Source organism: Egretta garzetta, unplaced genomic scaffold (genome assembly GCF_000687185.1).
Source record: "Egretta garzetta isolate BGI_Z169 unplaced genomic scaffold, ASM68718v1 scaffold344, whole genome shotgun sequence".
Classification (NCBI taxonomy): domain Eukaryota; kingdom Metazoa; phylum Chordata; class Aves; order Pelecaniformes; family Ardeidae; genus Egretta; species Egretta garzetta.
In genome coordinates this window covers 197654-212516 of record NW_009259315.1, presented here as the reverse complement: position 1 = coordinate 212516, position 14863 = coordinate 197654, and the positions used below count along the sequence as shown (strand labels likewise).

Below are 14863 nucleotides of genomic sequence, written 5' to 3'. Positions count from 1 at the left end.
CTGGGCACAGACAGATGCAGTTTATCCACCTCCCAGTCTGTCCAGCTCCCAGTTCACAGCAGGGGATGCCCGGGAGGACACTCAAACACTCGGTTCTCCTTGCCCACCTCCTTCCCACCAATGCCGGGGTGTAGGGATGGACCTGCACTTGTTGCCGCGGGAGCTTGGGCTGCGTCGGCCGTCTCTTACCTCTCGTGTCCTCTGCAGGTCCGTGATGTGGGCTGACAAGGACTGGAGGCAGCGCTCCAGGCTGAAGTGCACGAACCACAGCTGGGACGGGCAGTGTTAAGGAAGGGGTCTTCCCTCCATGCTTCCGTGCAGATCGTGGTACGGACCTCGCAGGAAGCGGAGCAAAGGCAGGCAGTGCCCACGGGAAGCTCAGGACACAGGAACCAAATAACACATCACAGGGCTAGTTTTAAGCCAAGAGGGTCTGGGCTAAGGCAAAACCTCAAGGTAAAGGGGAAAAGAAGGGTGGCAGGGAAGGGGGACATCGCCCCAGCAGGAAGCCAGTCCTCCTTGCACACCTCCTACACCCTGGGGGGTTGAAAACTGGGATAACCCAGGGCCATTGCTCATCACTCATCTCAGAGGTCTTTCATCTAAACAAACTGCTGGGTCACCTCCACTTAGCTCCCCTAAACTCCTTCCTCCTTTCTTTCCTTTGTTTCTAGGGATTCATTGTATTTATTTTTTACAAAATTTACTGTATTCAGTACTTGTCTTTAGGACGGAGACACTGTTTGCAAAGAGTTCACCAAGAGCAATGTGCTGGGCACGTGAGTCCTGCCAGCCTTGAGAGCAGCCATCCCCCAGAAGGCAGCCAAAGGTCTGCCCTTGTGTATCTACTCAAGCTGCCATCATCGAGGGGATGATTCAGGAACAGCATAAAAGCTAGAGGGTTAAAATGGATCTGACATTGGAGCAGACTGAGAAATTGTAAATCCTTGGATTGTTTTCTGCTCTCAGGCAGTTCTGGGACACGTAGGTAGAGGTGGAGGCTGCTTGGATTAGTCCTCGCTTACCAAGGTGCAAAGAGATGCAGGTCTGAACAAACGTGTAATTCAGGTTCTTAAGTGTTCCCTCCTCATTCTGCATGGCTTCACCCCTGCCAGACCTCCTGCCCCCTTCTCTGACCCCGTGTTTCAGCCTTGGTTCCCTCTCCTCATAACCCCTCTGTATGTAGGTCCATCAGCAAATCTGGGAGACCATCTCTCTCGCCTTCCTTTAGCACTTGCATGCTGTCTTAAAGCTCTCTTCTTTCCCCTAAATCTTTGTCTAGTCCAGAAAAGGTGTCTCTAAAAAGCAGCAAATGAGCGTCCCCCTGCCTGGTTTTGTCAACTTGCAATTTTAAAAGGCCATGAAGGTCAGAGGTGCTTGGCAGCTACAGAGCCAGCTGCCAGGCATGAGCCCCATGAGATCAGGGTCCCTAATGTTCCTAAAGGGCTGCAAATCTCCAGGAGAGCAGAGGCACCTGGATGCTCTTGCCTTAGTTTGTCTCTGCAAGGCAGAACATGAGCTCCCAGGGATGGGGACTCTGGTTTTCTCCATGTTATTTGGGGTTTTTTTTGCCATGAACACATTGCTGTCGCTCTGCCTATAAGAGGAATCACCACTGCCATGTAAGTCTAATACACTTTCAGGAATAACTGCTGCCCAAAGGACTAATCCCACTTCAATCTCGTAGACTCATTATTTCCAATTGCCTTTGGGTATATCTCAATCCCCACTTATAGGAGAAGAAAAAAATACCCAATCCTTCATGCTATCCACTAGGAGAAAACAAAAATCCTAGAAATCCCACCCATTGGAAATCCTCATGGATCATAACATCAATAAATACCTCCCCATCATTAGCTCCCCAGGAGGGGTACAAATGCTTCCCTACAGAAAGGATACTTGTAGGATGTTATGTGGCCCGTCCAGGGCATCTGTAATCCCCAGTATTAAACCATGTTTGATAAAGATTTCATTGACAGCTGCCAGCCTCACATCTGTATTCATATTTATCTATTAAAGAATGCAGGAAAAAAAATAACACACTCTCCAGCAAATGTTGGGCCAGCCTACAGCTACCAACTGCAGCTGGATAATCCCAAATACCACGTCTCTGAAAGGAAAGCAGTGACAAGAGCAGTCTGTAGCCAGGCAGGATTGTTCACTGGCCATTGGTATCAGCCTAGCCACTGCTAGCAGATGTCTGTGTGGCCAGACATCTCACCAAGGATTATTCCTTTTGTAGACAAGGCATCTGAAGTGGAATTGACTTCTAGCATCATGTTCTCCCTTCCTTCCCCAGCAACCCCTGAGTGGAGGACTCCTTTCCTGAACCTCCGTGCACCTGCACATTTGCCAGGTTTCCCTTTGGAGGAGTCATTACACAGCTGTCATTAGAGGCTTAGTTCAAAATCCATTAAAATCAGTGCAAGGACCCCTCTGGATTTTGAATCAAGCCTTTCCAATATTGTTCTTCAGATCACACCTTAGAAATTTCCATACTCCTGGGATTCCTACAAACAAAAGTTGACAACAGTCAAGCAGTGGATGCTGCAGGCTGGTGGCCTCTCATGCTAACGTCATCTCCCTGTTCCCTTCTACTTGCCCGGTCTACCTCAGTTTTACAATTTTATTGCAACTTCTCTGGGTTATGAGCTGCCTTTTTGTTCTGGACCCATTGCAAGGTCCAGAAGCACTGCAGCAACACAAGTAAACGATGCTATTAATGGCTGCAGACAGCTGAGGCCACAAGGACCGTCGTCAGAAGCAGGGCAGGAGCCGGCTCTGCAGGCGAGCCCCCGTGGCTTCCCACCAGCCCTGGGAGTGTGAACCATACTCTGCAGTGGTTGCTTTATCTCCAGCGACAGCAGGCGCTTTGAGCCAGCCTGCTGGGCTCCAACACCTACTCTTTAGGCATTACAACACCTAGCTTGGCTGTAAAACATCCCTTGCCTGAACCTGATCTCCGAGCCTGATGTAATAATTACAATCTTCATATGTATCTAGGAGATCATAGAATCATGGAATGCTTTGGATTGGAAGGGACCTTTAGAGGTCACCCAGCCCAACCCCCCTGCAGGGAGCAGGGACACCTTTAACCAGATCAGGTCGCTCACAGCCCCGTCCAACCTGGCCTTGAATGTTTCCAGGGATGGGGCCTCCACCACCGCTCTGGGCAACCCTTGCCAGTGTTTCACCACCCTCATTGTAAAGAATTTCTTCCTTATATCCAGTCTAAATCTCCCCTCCTTTAGTTTAAAATCATTACCCCTTGTCCTGTCACAGCAGGCCTTGCTAAAAAGATTATCCCCATCCTTCCTATAGGCCCCTTTTGAGTGCTGGAAGGCTGCAATCAGGTCTCCCCACAGCCTCCTCTTCTCCAGGCTGAAAAAGACCAGTTCTTTCAGCCTGTTCTTCTATGAGAGAAGCTCCAGCCCTCAGATCATTTTTGTAGCCTGGGTGATGATCTGGGTCCTCGCACTTTGGTGGGACGGAGTCATGCTTCCCTGGGCCCCCGCGCACTAGCAACCTCCTCTTACCTTCCTCTGGTGGTGGTCCATAACCAGTATCACAACTACAGTGACCACTACGGCAGCCAGGGTCACCAGCACGCTGGCCTCCCAGTAGCGTCCGAAGGAACACAGCTGGACTGTGGAGTAAATGTTTGTCCAGAGAGACATGTAGAAAACCTATAAAAACCCAGAGAGACCAACGATACTCACAAAGCTAAGAAAGTGAGAAAAGTCAAGGGAAGAAGAAAACTACCGGTCCCTTCTCCTAGGGAGAATACCTTACCATAAATTAAGTCACATGAGATTTTCAGAGGGTGAGAAAGGACAGAAGTTCTTTCCAATAATAAATAGGGGAAAGAAAGGACTAGAAGGACTGAGCGAGCCCTAGTTTATTGTAAAAAATTACTGGTCATCAGAGCCAGAGAATGAATTATTAATGATGATTCATACCTAGGAAGGATTTCAACGGAGTTCTTCCATTTAGATAAGAAATGCACTCACTGAGGCATATTGATAGAACTTCTAATAGTCGCTGTATTTGGAAAGCTCCTGTGTCAAAGCACTCAAGGTGGTGCAAAGACTACTCAATTACAATAACGCTCAAAAGGTGGAGACTGACATTGAGCTCAAGGACTATGTTAAGGACTGAGAAACTTGCCCTTTGCATAAAGACGGGCAAAACTGAATTCATTTGGCCTCTATTTCTGATAGCATGCATTTGGGCAGGAGATTGCCTAGAAACAAACATGATGTGTACAGCACAGCACGTCTCAGCATCACCTTGCCATAACAGAACTCATTTGCACCAAACAGGCACCAAACCCCTCAAAACACTGAGCACCAATTCCTACAATATTAGCGAAAAGAGGAGAAGACATTTATAATGGCTATCCAAAAAAATAAATGCAAACAAAATGAAGGAGTCAGATTTTATCACAGCCTCAGCACACTACAAAGTATGAGCTTTACAGTAGATGGTAATGATTGAGGTCTCTGAGGGAGCTTCTCTCAACAGAAGACAACAACCAAGACTAGACAACCACCTCAGTAACCCAAGTTGACAGGTCCATTGGTGTAAATTAGCATCATGACCACAATATCTACAGATTTTTAAAATTAAGTTTAAAAAAGTAGGTACTACTACCTCACCATATGCTGGTTATCCAGCCACAGACAGCCTGCTTTGGTGGGATTACCAGCAAGGGGTTGGAGAAGATGCCTTGCTCTCCATCTACAGAAATTCTGTGAACTGGAATTTCCAAAGGATCCCAGTAGGATTTGTGAAAAACAGTATCTCCTCCCCACCCAAACCTCTCCCCCTCCCTGGGCACAAGAACCCCAGCTGTAGGTCTTGAAGCATCTTGGCAAGCACAGGTCTATGGCCAGGCTGTGATAGATCCCACTGTCCTTACCATGGCAATGGCTATCTGGAATGCCCTGGAGTTGTAGAACATGTACCGTCTCACTTCAGGCTTCAGGACAGCATCCTGGATTAACCTTCTCCACTGATCTGCTGCCACCTGCCCAGGGAGCCAAGAGAAAACTAGAGTCACCTTCCAGTTTCAATCCTCGTCCCATCAGAACTAGCTCAGGCAGTCATCATGGAGCCAGGCTGGCACTGCAACTGAAAGCTGTGTCCCAGAGCACCCTCCCACTGAGTGCACCTCCAATCTCAGCCATACAGCTGTCACAGACCAAAAACTTGTGTTCTTGCCTCATTTACAGTAATATCTCCCTGAAAAGTGCAGGGAAAGTCACAAGAGGAAACCACCTTTTTATGACAAAGGACAAGACAAGACAGATTGTCCCAGGGATGCTCCATCCCATCAGAGTGGCTTTCAAGCAATTCACTAGAACCTGTGTTGAATGGGTTTCTTCATGGAGGTTTAAGCCAGGATCATTACAGTTGACTTGCAGTCCATGGGGAACAGACTGAAGCTGAACTGGAACAAGTGACTCTCAAACCACAAAAAAAAAATAATAAAAGCTGTCTGTGATGTGGGTGCAAATGCAAATGATGCTAATCCAGCTAGCTTTCACTCCTACAGGGTCCCCAGGGGAGCTTACCTGAACTCCAAGGGACTTCAGTTTCTCTGCACAAAGCTCCATGTCAAAGGAGGTGGCTGAGCAGTTGTTGTCCATGCTGAGCACCATGAGCACCTGGCCATTGAGGGGTTCTGCAAGAGCCCAGAGGAGTCATCAACACAGCTCTAGCAAGGGTTTTTCTCCCAACAGCTAAGGAACACGTGGCAAAGGGAAGGCTGAGGAACACAGACCACCCTGATGTGGTGTAAGTGGATCCAGAATCCCCCCCACCTTGGACATTTCTGAGAACATCACAAGGAACTTTGGAAGCAGCTTGATGTCCCCTACAAAAAGGGAGGAAACCCTGAAGACATTCCTGGAGTGAGCAGTCACTAACTGAAAGGGCCACGGACTCAAGCCACTCAGTGTTGCTAAGGCTATCTACATCTTAGAGACATCCCTCATTGCCTACCCACCCCACCCACCACAAGAAAAAGCTTGAGCAATCAAATTAAAGTGCTTTCCAATAATCACATCATCTGGGATGTGGCAGGGCTGCCCTGGTGCACGAGCCCCATAGGTTCTCCAGTGTCCGGGTCCCCGCTCCAGCAGCGCTCCTGGGCAGCATGGCTCTGCTCAAGGCTCTCAGCTTCCCAGTTGCAGCTAGGGCTACGATCAGAGATGTAATCTAGAGACCCAAGTTGCAGTCAGGAGCCTAGAAAGTGTTAAAAACCAGTCCTAGATTTGAGGAGCAGGCTGCTGGGAGCTGAGGCAGAGCAGCCTTGGAGTGGCACAGGAGAGCTGTGAACTCCAGGCATCCCATCTGGCATTCACCTGGAGCTTACACAAGCTGTGCTACGTCAAGAGGAGGAGATGGGGTCTAAGGAAGTGGCTTGTTCAGTTGAGCTCCTGCTTCACTGAAACATTTCATCCAGCTTTCCTTCCCTGTTGCAGATCCGGGGTCAGCCAGTGGCTGCTCCTGCTGCCACTTAGTGCTCTCCCAGACTGCTCTGCTGGCTGAAACACAGCGTGCACTCAGCTTTCCCTTCTCTCCCACTTATGCCCTCCATCCTCATCATGTCTTCATTGTTCAGGAACACGAGATGCCAAGTGAAACCAGGCATTACGTTACATTACAAGAAGGCATGACTTGCATCAAGTCAAAAAGGGAGGAGTAGATGCATCTGAAACCTCCAGGATAACAAGGTCCTGTTTGTTTGCTCAGGTTTATCTCCTCCTGACACAGAGCAGTGGAGGTGGTGAGACTAAAGCAAGAATAAAACCAAATGGCCTCAGCTTTGGGCTCAGCTCTCCTGTTCTCCAAGACTTTGGTCAAGTTGCTCGGCACGAAGTCCAGCAAGCTGGGTGCCAAGCTGAGATACCCGAGATTTGCAGAGAGGCTCAGCTCCTTGAGGTCTGCTGCAGCGACAAGAGCTCACGCCTGCAAAAACCAAGTGCTAAGGAGATGCCGTGAACTGAGCAAGAAAAAGGGTGCCCTGCTGAGCAGTGCGTGGACGTCTTGGTGCAAACAGCCATCCGTGGCACTGCGTTCGGGTTTCCAGGGAAGGGAGTCACCTGGACAGCACAGGTCAAGGTTCCCAGATACTCCTTGACTTTTGAAGGCTAAAATGACTTCCAGGGTCCTGAATTGCAATGGGTTGATGCCCATTCATTCCTATATACCAAGCTTTCCAAAAAGTCAGTGTGTCCATCCCCTCCCCAAAACGCTGAAACATCCATAATCTTTACTTTAGCAAAGGAGTTGCCGTTAACGAGCATCTTTGAAAAATCTGTCTGCTGTTATTTGAAAGAGCACTGTACTCAGTACCGCCTTTCTCCTTATCATAAGTTGCTCGCTTACCTTTCACCCACTGCCGGGATCCTTCCTTTAAATCACTCTTGCAATAGAGGATGGAGGAGAGTGACTCATTTCTCTCAATTCCACCAGCTTGGCTTTTATGGGCCATGCTGAAGTTGCCTCTCCTCGAGGGACTATGTTGTATTGTCAGAAATTCAGCACTTCGTATGTCCGCCCTATCTTTCACTGGTGAGAAACGCCGATTCAGCCCCAAGGCAGCCGGCTTGCTCTGCTCCTTGGGGACCGGGTTGTGAAATCTTCATTCACACTCCCACTGATGGCTTCACCAAGATCTTGCTTTCCACGAGCAAGGAGGCATTTTCTAGCCCTGAAAAGAGGAAAAGAAAATCCCAGATCTTGCAGAGACAGCAAAGAGAGGGTAACAGCACAGACCACTTGGGCATACTCTGCTCTTTGGACCCCGCTCCCCGTGGATGTCATCACCAGGTAGGTGTTAGCCAGCCATGAGCGCAGTATGCACAGGCTCACCTTTTGCTGCAATTCCTTTTTTTATAATAGGTGGAAAAGTTACCTTTAAATATTCCTTAAGTTATCCTGACAGCCTTAAATATTTGTATATTTTAAACAATTAATCAAGGGATAGACAGGATTCCTTCCCGCAAAGCCAACAGGCTTTTCACTACTGCTTTCAGCAGGCACTTTGAGGAGAAAGCGGAGCCAGTGTAAGTGCCCTTCCCTGGAAGCGATGCACCCTGTTCACTGGCGCGGCGGTAATTTCCCACCATGCAAAGGAAGCAGTGCAGACAAGGAAGAAAAATGCATCCACCGAAGGCAGAGGCAAGCAGAGCTCTCACCCAGCAGCAGCAAAGCCTTTGAGTGTCTCTGCTTTCCTTTCCCCTCTCATCCCCCCGTGGGCAGCGCCAGAAGTCGACGGGGCACGTCCCCGCAGCAGGCACCGTGCCCACGGGTTTTCCAGGCAAATGCTGCTGACGTAGGTCTCCAACCTACTGCCAAGAGCCTGTGGGTGGTTATTAAAGCAAATGCTTGGAAGACTCTGAAGTTTACTTTTCAATTATCTTCCACTCACGTGGCTCAGCTGCATCCGCGCTGCCTCTCCAAAACTATCATTTACTTTTTTTAACCTCTGCTTGGTCTTACTTTTGCACCAGAAGCCTGTCGCTTTTCTTAGTGTAAGGGTCCCTCGCAGAGCTCATCCCCTCTCCTTCCAAAGAGGATTGCTTTATTTTTGACCAATGGTTGTTGCTGCAATTACCCCCTTGCACAACCCAGGATAGTCACCGGTTGAAGGACTGTCGGAGAGGAAATTGAGGAAAGAGAAACAACGCGAAAGGTTCTTCTGATCGCAGAAAAATCCTGCAGAGGGCTGAAAACTCACACTTAAAGGAATCAAGCCATGGTACAAGAGGTGTGCAGCGTGTCTGTGCGTACGCGTCATGGACACAGCACCCGCCCTTCACCAGCGCAGGCGAGGAACGCAGCTGCTGTACGTTGACTGCGGCTCTCGGTGCAATTTCCTTGACGAGCATGGGCAGGCACATGTTACAGAGCATGTCTCCCAGCACCCAAAGGTGGATTCAAACAGTGAATTTTCTCACTCCTTTACCCTTTTGCCTTCAATCCCTTCAGGTTAGCATCAAGCAGAAGGGAAAGTGAAAAACAAGACAGAAAAGCCCACACAAAACAGCAAAGCAGAGAGTGAAAAAACAGAGGAAACAAAAGGAAAACCTAATTAAAACCCACCACCCTGTCATCGCTGCTGTCACATTAAGTAAGAGATGAATCAAGGCCCTCTGGTTTAGATGTCGAGAACTTTGAGTCCCTGGGGATGACAGCAAACGCTGCAGTAGGGTCAGGGCAGCTCAGCCCTTCCCCAGCCAGGACAAGCTCGTCCGCACAAGCAGCTTTGCTTTTATCTCCTTGTGCAGCATACAACTCGTTTGGCTCCAATGCCAGTTACTGCAGGATGACTGCCTGTTTTCAGAGATCCATCCCCCTAAATCTTCCCCTGCCGCCTCCTGTGCCAATGCAAGGGGCATCCTCTCACCTCCCACACCCTGTGACCCTCTACCTCTCTTCTTATCCTTTATGCAATGGCAACGACTTTCTGGTGACTTTGCCTCCTTCGGGTTATGGACCTTCTTTTTAGGACACCTCCAAGCCCTAGCTAAACAGCAGAGAAACATTCAGCAAGTCCTTCCAGAGCAGCCGGCAGAGGCTTACCTGATCCAGATCCTCACCTCCTGCTCCTGGGGAGCAGGCTCAGCTCCCTCCTCCTCCTCCTCCTCCTCTTCCTCCTCGTCCTTTATCTGCCACCATCCCTTCCTGCACTGCCCAGGCGCCACACTGTCCCACCACCGGGCGGGGAGGTCTCCAGTCCCACAGCCCCAGCCTGTGCCAGGGAAGGCTGGTCTCTTCCCTGTGTCTCCCAGGGACCACGGACTAACCAGGCACAGCTCACCACAGGTAAGAAGCCTGCACCCCCACGCTCCCTCTCATTACCCTGAGCTGCAAGCACCAACTTGCAAAATCTCCCTTGTGCATGTGACTTTTCCCCTAGGCTGGTTTCAGAAACGTGGTTTTAACCCTCCAGAGTTCCTCAAAAGTGCTTCCCCACCAAAGGTGCAGCCATGGGCATAGATCCCACCACAGGAGCTATCCTCACCTTTTTCAGGGTGGGGGGTCCAGACGTGGAGCTGCACCCTAAAGGCCGTGCAGAGCTGAAGAGAGGCACAGACAGAAGGTTCTCCTTCTCCTCCTCGATCAGCTGGGGCAAGGACTCACAAAATACAAATCCCAAGGTTGCATCAGATTAGTTGTCGTGAATACACTAGCGAAAACCAAGCATTGATGATAGGGCTGGAGAAATCAGAAGAGGTGAACGAGGATCTCAAGGCTGAGGATGGGTCACTGTATACACAGCAAAAAGTCAGGGTAAAGCACAGAGGAACAGGGATAACGCACAGGGTGGGAACCGCAGCCCACCTCAAACCAGGAGGCTGCGCTGATATGGAGGGTGGGGGTGAGTTTCCTCTCCAGCCGCTGTACTCCAAAGAAAAGAATTAGGATCATGGTCAGACAGACCCCCCTCAGAACAGCTTCATGTGCTGGAGAAGTCCTTTGCTTTCATACCAAGAGGTAACGCCGAGACACACCACAGGAGAGAAGACTCATTAGCCTGGGAATCATGGTTTCACAGCTTACCAGAGGCTAGAGGATCTATGGAGGCTAGGAACAGGGTGAATCAAGTACCTTAGTGACAGTCTTAGTGAATCATTAAAAAGAAAAGAAAAAGCTTCATCGCAGTGCCTGTACAGGCTTCCTGGAGAAAATGCTGTTCTTCTCTCAGAGGGATGAATTTCTGCAACCCTGCTTGCTTCAGACATTGCTGAGCAATGCGTTCATTGCATCACGTGGCTGCATGGGAAACAGAACTGGCTGACTTCAAAACCACTTACCCACATGGGATCTTCTGACACTGGAAACTGGCAGCTCACATAGCAACATTGTCCAGGTATTGAGAAAAGTCAGATAAATCTTCTTGCTGTTGTCACTAGGCTCAAGGCCCAGCTCAATTCCCCACCCAAGATAGGGCCATGCAAAGCTTCAGGTTCTTTTGCAAATGCTCTTCATCAAAAGCTTTGGCTTTGCTTCCACCTCTTCCTGCCCACGCAAGGATCCTGATGGAGGGAGAATATGATGGCAAAAGTGCTTAGAAAGAGCACTGTCAGCTCACTGCAGTAAAATGCCTGAGGCAAAACTCGGGGGGGGGGGCAATAAACCTGAAAGCAAGACTCGTAATTACCTGCAGCGTGTACACCACACACCGCTTGTTTAGCAAGACATGCATGCGTGGGCTGATCTTGGCACCCACACCTCATCCCATCAGCACAAGCAGAAAAATCCTGCTCATCTGGGAGGGGGGCTGGGGGTGCAGGAAGAAAAAAGGTAATTCAAGTTTAAAGCAATGCCAGTTTTGCTGCTCTGAAGCAGCAAAAAAAGGCCAAACACTTAAACTTTTAGAAACTTTTAGATTGACAGGCTTTCCCTCTGAAGGTTTTCACACCTATCTAAGGAACTGAGGAGGAAGCTTCACAGCAGCTTAAACCAACCTAAATGGAAGGCAAGGTTTTTCAGTTACTGTTCCAAGACCATTTTCCACCCAACTGCCTCCCTGAACTTGCAGATCTGGCCCAAAGGAGATGATGGATCTGCAGGTTGGGTTGTGTGGAGTCAAGGTCTCCCAGCCCGACTCCTCCTGACTTCCGTGGTCATCAAGCCACTCAGGGCTCAGAAACCTTTGGCCGGTGTTGGTTTTCTGATCATCTTTTTGACGCTTTTGTTGGGCAGGCAAGACCCCACCAGGTACCTTCTCAATCCAAGCAGGTATCTGGTAGCCACAGGTCCCACAGAATAGTCTATAAAATATGCAATAATTAATATATATCAATAAACAACACATTTTAGATTCCAGCTGGACAATAAGCTGCTATCGTATTTGCACACATGCCTTTATATCTGCGCTTCTGAAAGGCAAAGATGTGTCTGTAACATTCCTGTCCCACCCATTAATGGCCCTACCAAAACTTGAGCATTAAAAATTTAACCCTCTTAAAGCCAGCACAGAGAATGGTAATTAACAGCAAATACAAAGTCAACCAGTAAACTAGGAAGATATTTGGAGAGAGGCAAAGGCTCACAAGAAATAGGGAACTATTTGACTGTAAAACAGGAAGAGTACACCGGCTGGATCCCAATGCAGACTGGAGGTGCTTCTGTTTTGCGAAGCCCGGCTGACACCCTCTGAACCCAGCCCTATATGAAAATGAAGGTCTTCCAAAAACTGAAATGGGAATGAATGAAATGAAAGCCAATGAAAATGCAGATGTGTCTGCTCCAGGGAGCATCATGTTTGCCGTACGTTCAGGTTGTGCTGGCTGGCAGGGGATTTGGCGATTTGTTTTATACAAATCAGAGTTAAGGCAGCTTGAGCTGCATTCATTGGTATCTTTGAAGAAGTAAGTCCTGACCTAACATAAACCCATGGCAAGGCTATTTGCAAAGTCCCCCTGTCTTTCCTCACCTGCTCATTGCCTATTTTCTGCTTCCCGCTCTTACCCCTCTGATAATTAAGTGATGAGCTCCCACTGCAGCCTTCTTACTGTCAAAGGAGACCTCACTCTTCCTTCCAACACGGTGGAACCAGCTGCCAGGGCCAAGAGCTATTCAGGGACAAAACCCAGCCGCACAACCCCAGTTCATGGGGACATCAGGACTCCAGCAGTGGTGATGCTGAAGCCTCCACAGCCCCTCAACCTTCTCGGTAAAAAGCAGCTAAAAACAAAATGTTTCCCATTTCAGATGAAGTTGATTGCTTCTTCCAGCCTCAGTGAATCGGGTGAGAAATTAAACATCTGTCCGTTTTGAAACAACCGCTAATTTATTTCAAGACCTCTCCACTATTACGGAGTCTCTAGACTAAATAATCCCCTACCTCCCCACCACCATTGCTCAGAACCGCATTTGCCAAACCTCCCCGGGCCCTTTGGTGCTCTATTCAAAGAGCAATTTATTTTCATCTCTTTCAAAGCTCAGTGTCCAAACAGGACACGGAGTCCTCACCACATTCATGGGCGTAACAACTCTTTCTCACCTCCACCTTACACAGGACACTCATATCAATACACTGTACAGTCGTGACATCATTTCAAAACCGAAACATCTGCTGAGTCCAGGGGAGCCCACCCTCATTTTCACCATTTCTGCAGTGCTGTGCAGCTGGTTATCGATTGCTCAGGTTTTGTGTATTTGATTTCACCTTTCTTAGCTCGGCATTATGGTTCCCTTCAGGGAGTCTCATACTGTTGGTTTCAGATCATTTCTCCCATTCATCAAGATCATTTGGAACTGTAATTCAGTCCCCTGTACTGCTTGTATCTCTTCCCAGCTTGGTGCCCTGGACATACATTATAACTGTACTCCCTATTCCATCATGCCGCATTAATGAATATATTACAAGGAACCCGATTCCAGGAAAAAAAAAAAAAATCTGCATTTGAAGTGCTTTGCTGACAGCAACCACCGATACCTCCTGTCCTCCAGGCTAACCTCATCCTCTACCATATTCCCAATACCATTTCTTAGGTCACTCTTCACTACTTCAGGTCCCACTGCTTTAAATACCAAGACGTATACGCATTGGTCTGCTTTTTCCTATTCTGATCCCAAAGACCGTATTTTCTCTACACATTTATTGCATGATTTGATGCACTTTTTTTGCAGTATTTGAAAGGCCAATAGCACACCGCTGCTATTCCTGCTTCATTTGCCGTGGTCTGCATGTGATTGCAGTTTCTCCCTACACTAGCCTATTTTTTTTTGCATGCTGCAGCGGTGAGCAGCAGCCAACAAAAGCAGATCTCATTTTCTTTTGATGAAACCACATTTTCAGTGGATAACTGTTCCCCCTTCCCCTCCCCCTAAGTGAGCCTTAATTAGGAGAACAAAGTTGTTGAAAGCCTTGTCTTACCCTTCCCCTCTTCCTGCACACACAGTCTTCTTCACAGACTCTGGGCTGAGGCTTTTTTGTCAAACAGCTCAGAAAAGCTGACAGATTGACAGTCATTAAATATAAAAACTTTATTTCACAATATCCCTAAATTATATTTCAAATGAAAAATGACACTTGCTTAAGGCATAAAGTGTGGTTCTTTGGGGTTTTTTCCCCCTAATTCTGCCTTTTTTATATGAAGACTTAAAGTATTATTCTTTTTATTATGGTAATGCAAAAATCTCTTTCTTGCATCTCAAATTAAGAGAGAGAAAGCTTTCCATGTGCCTTGGACAATGATTCAGCTATTGATCCAGTAGATGCTTTATGAGATTATTTTGAGACAGCCAAATGTAATTTAATACCTATTTATTTTCTATTCCTATGCCAGTCTGAGATACAATCTTTTCTGCATTAAATTAGTACTTTCTCCTTTCAACCTCAAAGAAAGATTACACCATGCTCCTTTCTTGGATTAGTTTGGGGAATGTTTTCAACAAAACATTGATCTTGAGGGTCCTTGATACTTTGAAGCTAAAACCTCAGCTGGGGTCAGTGGGTTCTAGGCTTGTGTGTCTTACTGTGCATCAAGGCAAGAACTACTGATGTCAGGTAAAAGGAAAAGAGATTCCAGATGAGGGAAAAAAAAAAAAAAAAAAAGAGACAAAAAGGAAAAATGAGCAGGTTTCATACAGGCAGAGAGAAGGAAGAGGAATGGCATTCTTTTGTACATAGTTACCTGTAGCCTACAGAAGGGACTGTATGATGGTGTGCCAGAATGGCAAGAGAGCACAAGAGTATTTAGGTCAGCCAAAATTAGGGTGTGCTTTTGAAAGGCTGAGCCCAGCTATTCTGCAAGCAGCTATTGCTGGGACGCACCACCTTGCTGTCCACATCTCCCACAAGATGCCTCACAGGCCAGAAGCTGCTGCCTTTTCTGTA

The 14863-nt window shown here is 47.9% G+C and overlaps 1 protein-coding gene across 1 annotated transcript in view; it reads right to left on the bottom strand.

Moving 5' to 3' along the window:
- Positions 1-14137, bottom strand: part of TMEM268 (transmembrane protein 268) — a 16814-nt gene extending 2677 nt beyond the window's left edge. Inside the window, 12 exon segments of the mRNA XM_035892026.1 lie at positions 190-270; positions 1900-2010; positions 3537-3686; positions 4922-5029; positions 5577-5686; positions 7396-7612; positions 7615-7720; positions 8653-8678; positions 8832-8994; positions 10037-11051; positions 11177-11296; positions 11438-14137. Of these exon segments, the coding sequence (XP_035747919.1) occupies positions 190-270; positions 1900-2010; positions 3537-3686; positions 4922-5029; positions 5577-5686; positions 7396-7612; positions 7615-7720; positions 8653-8678; positions 8832-8924 (1002 nt within the window). The 5' untranslated portion in view covers positions 8925-8994; positions 10037-11051; positions 11177-11296; positions 11438-14137.
- Between the last annotated feature and the right edge of the window lie 726 nt (positions 14138-14863).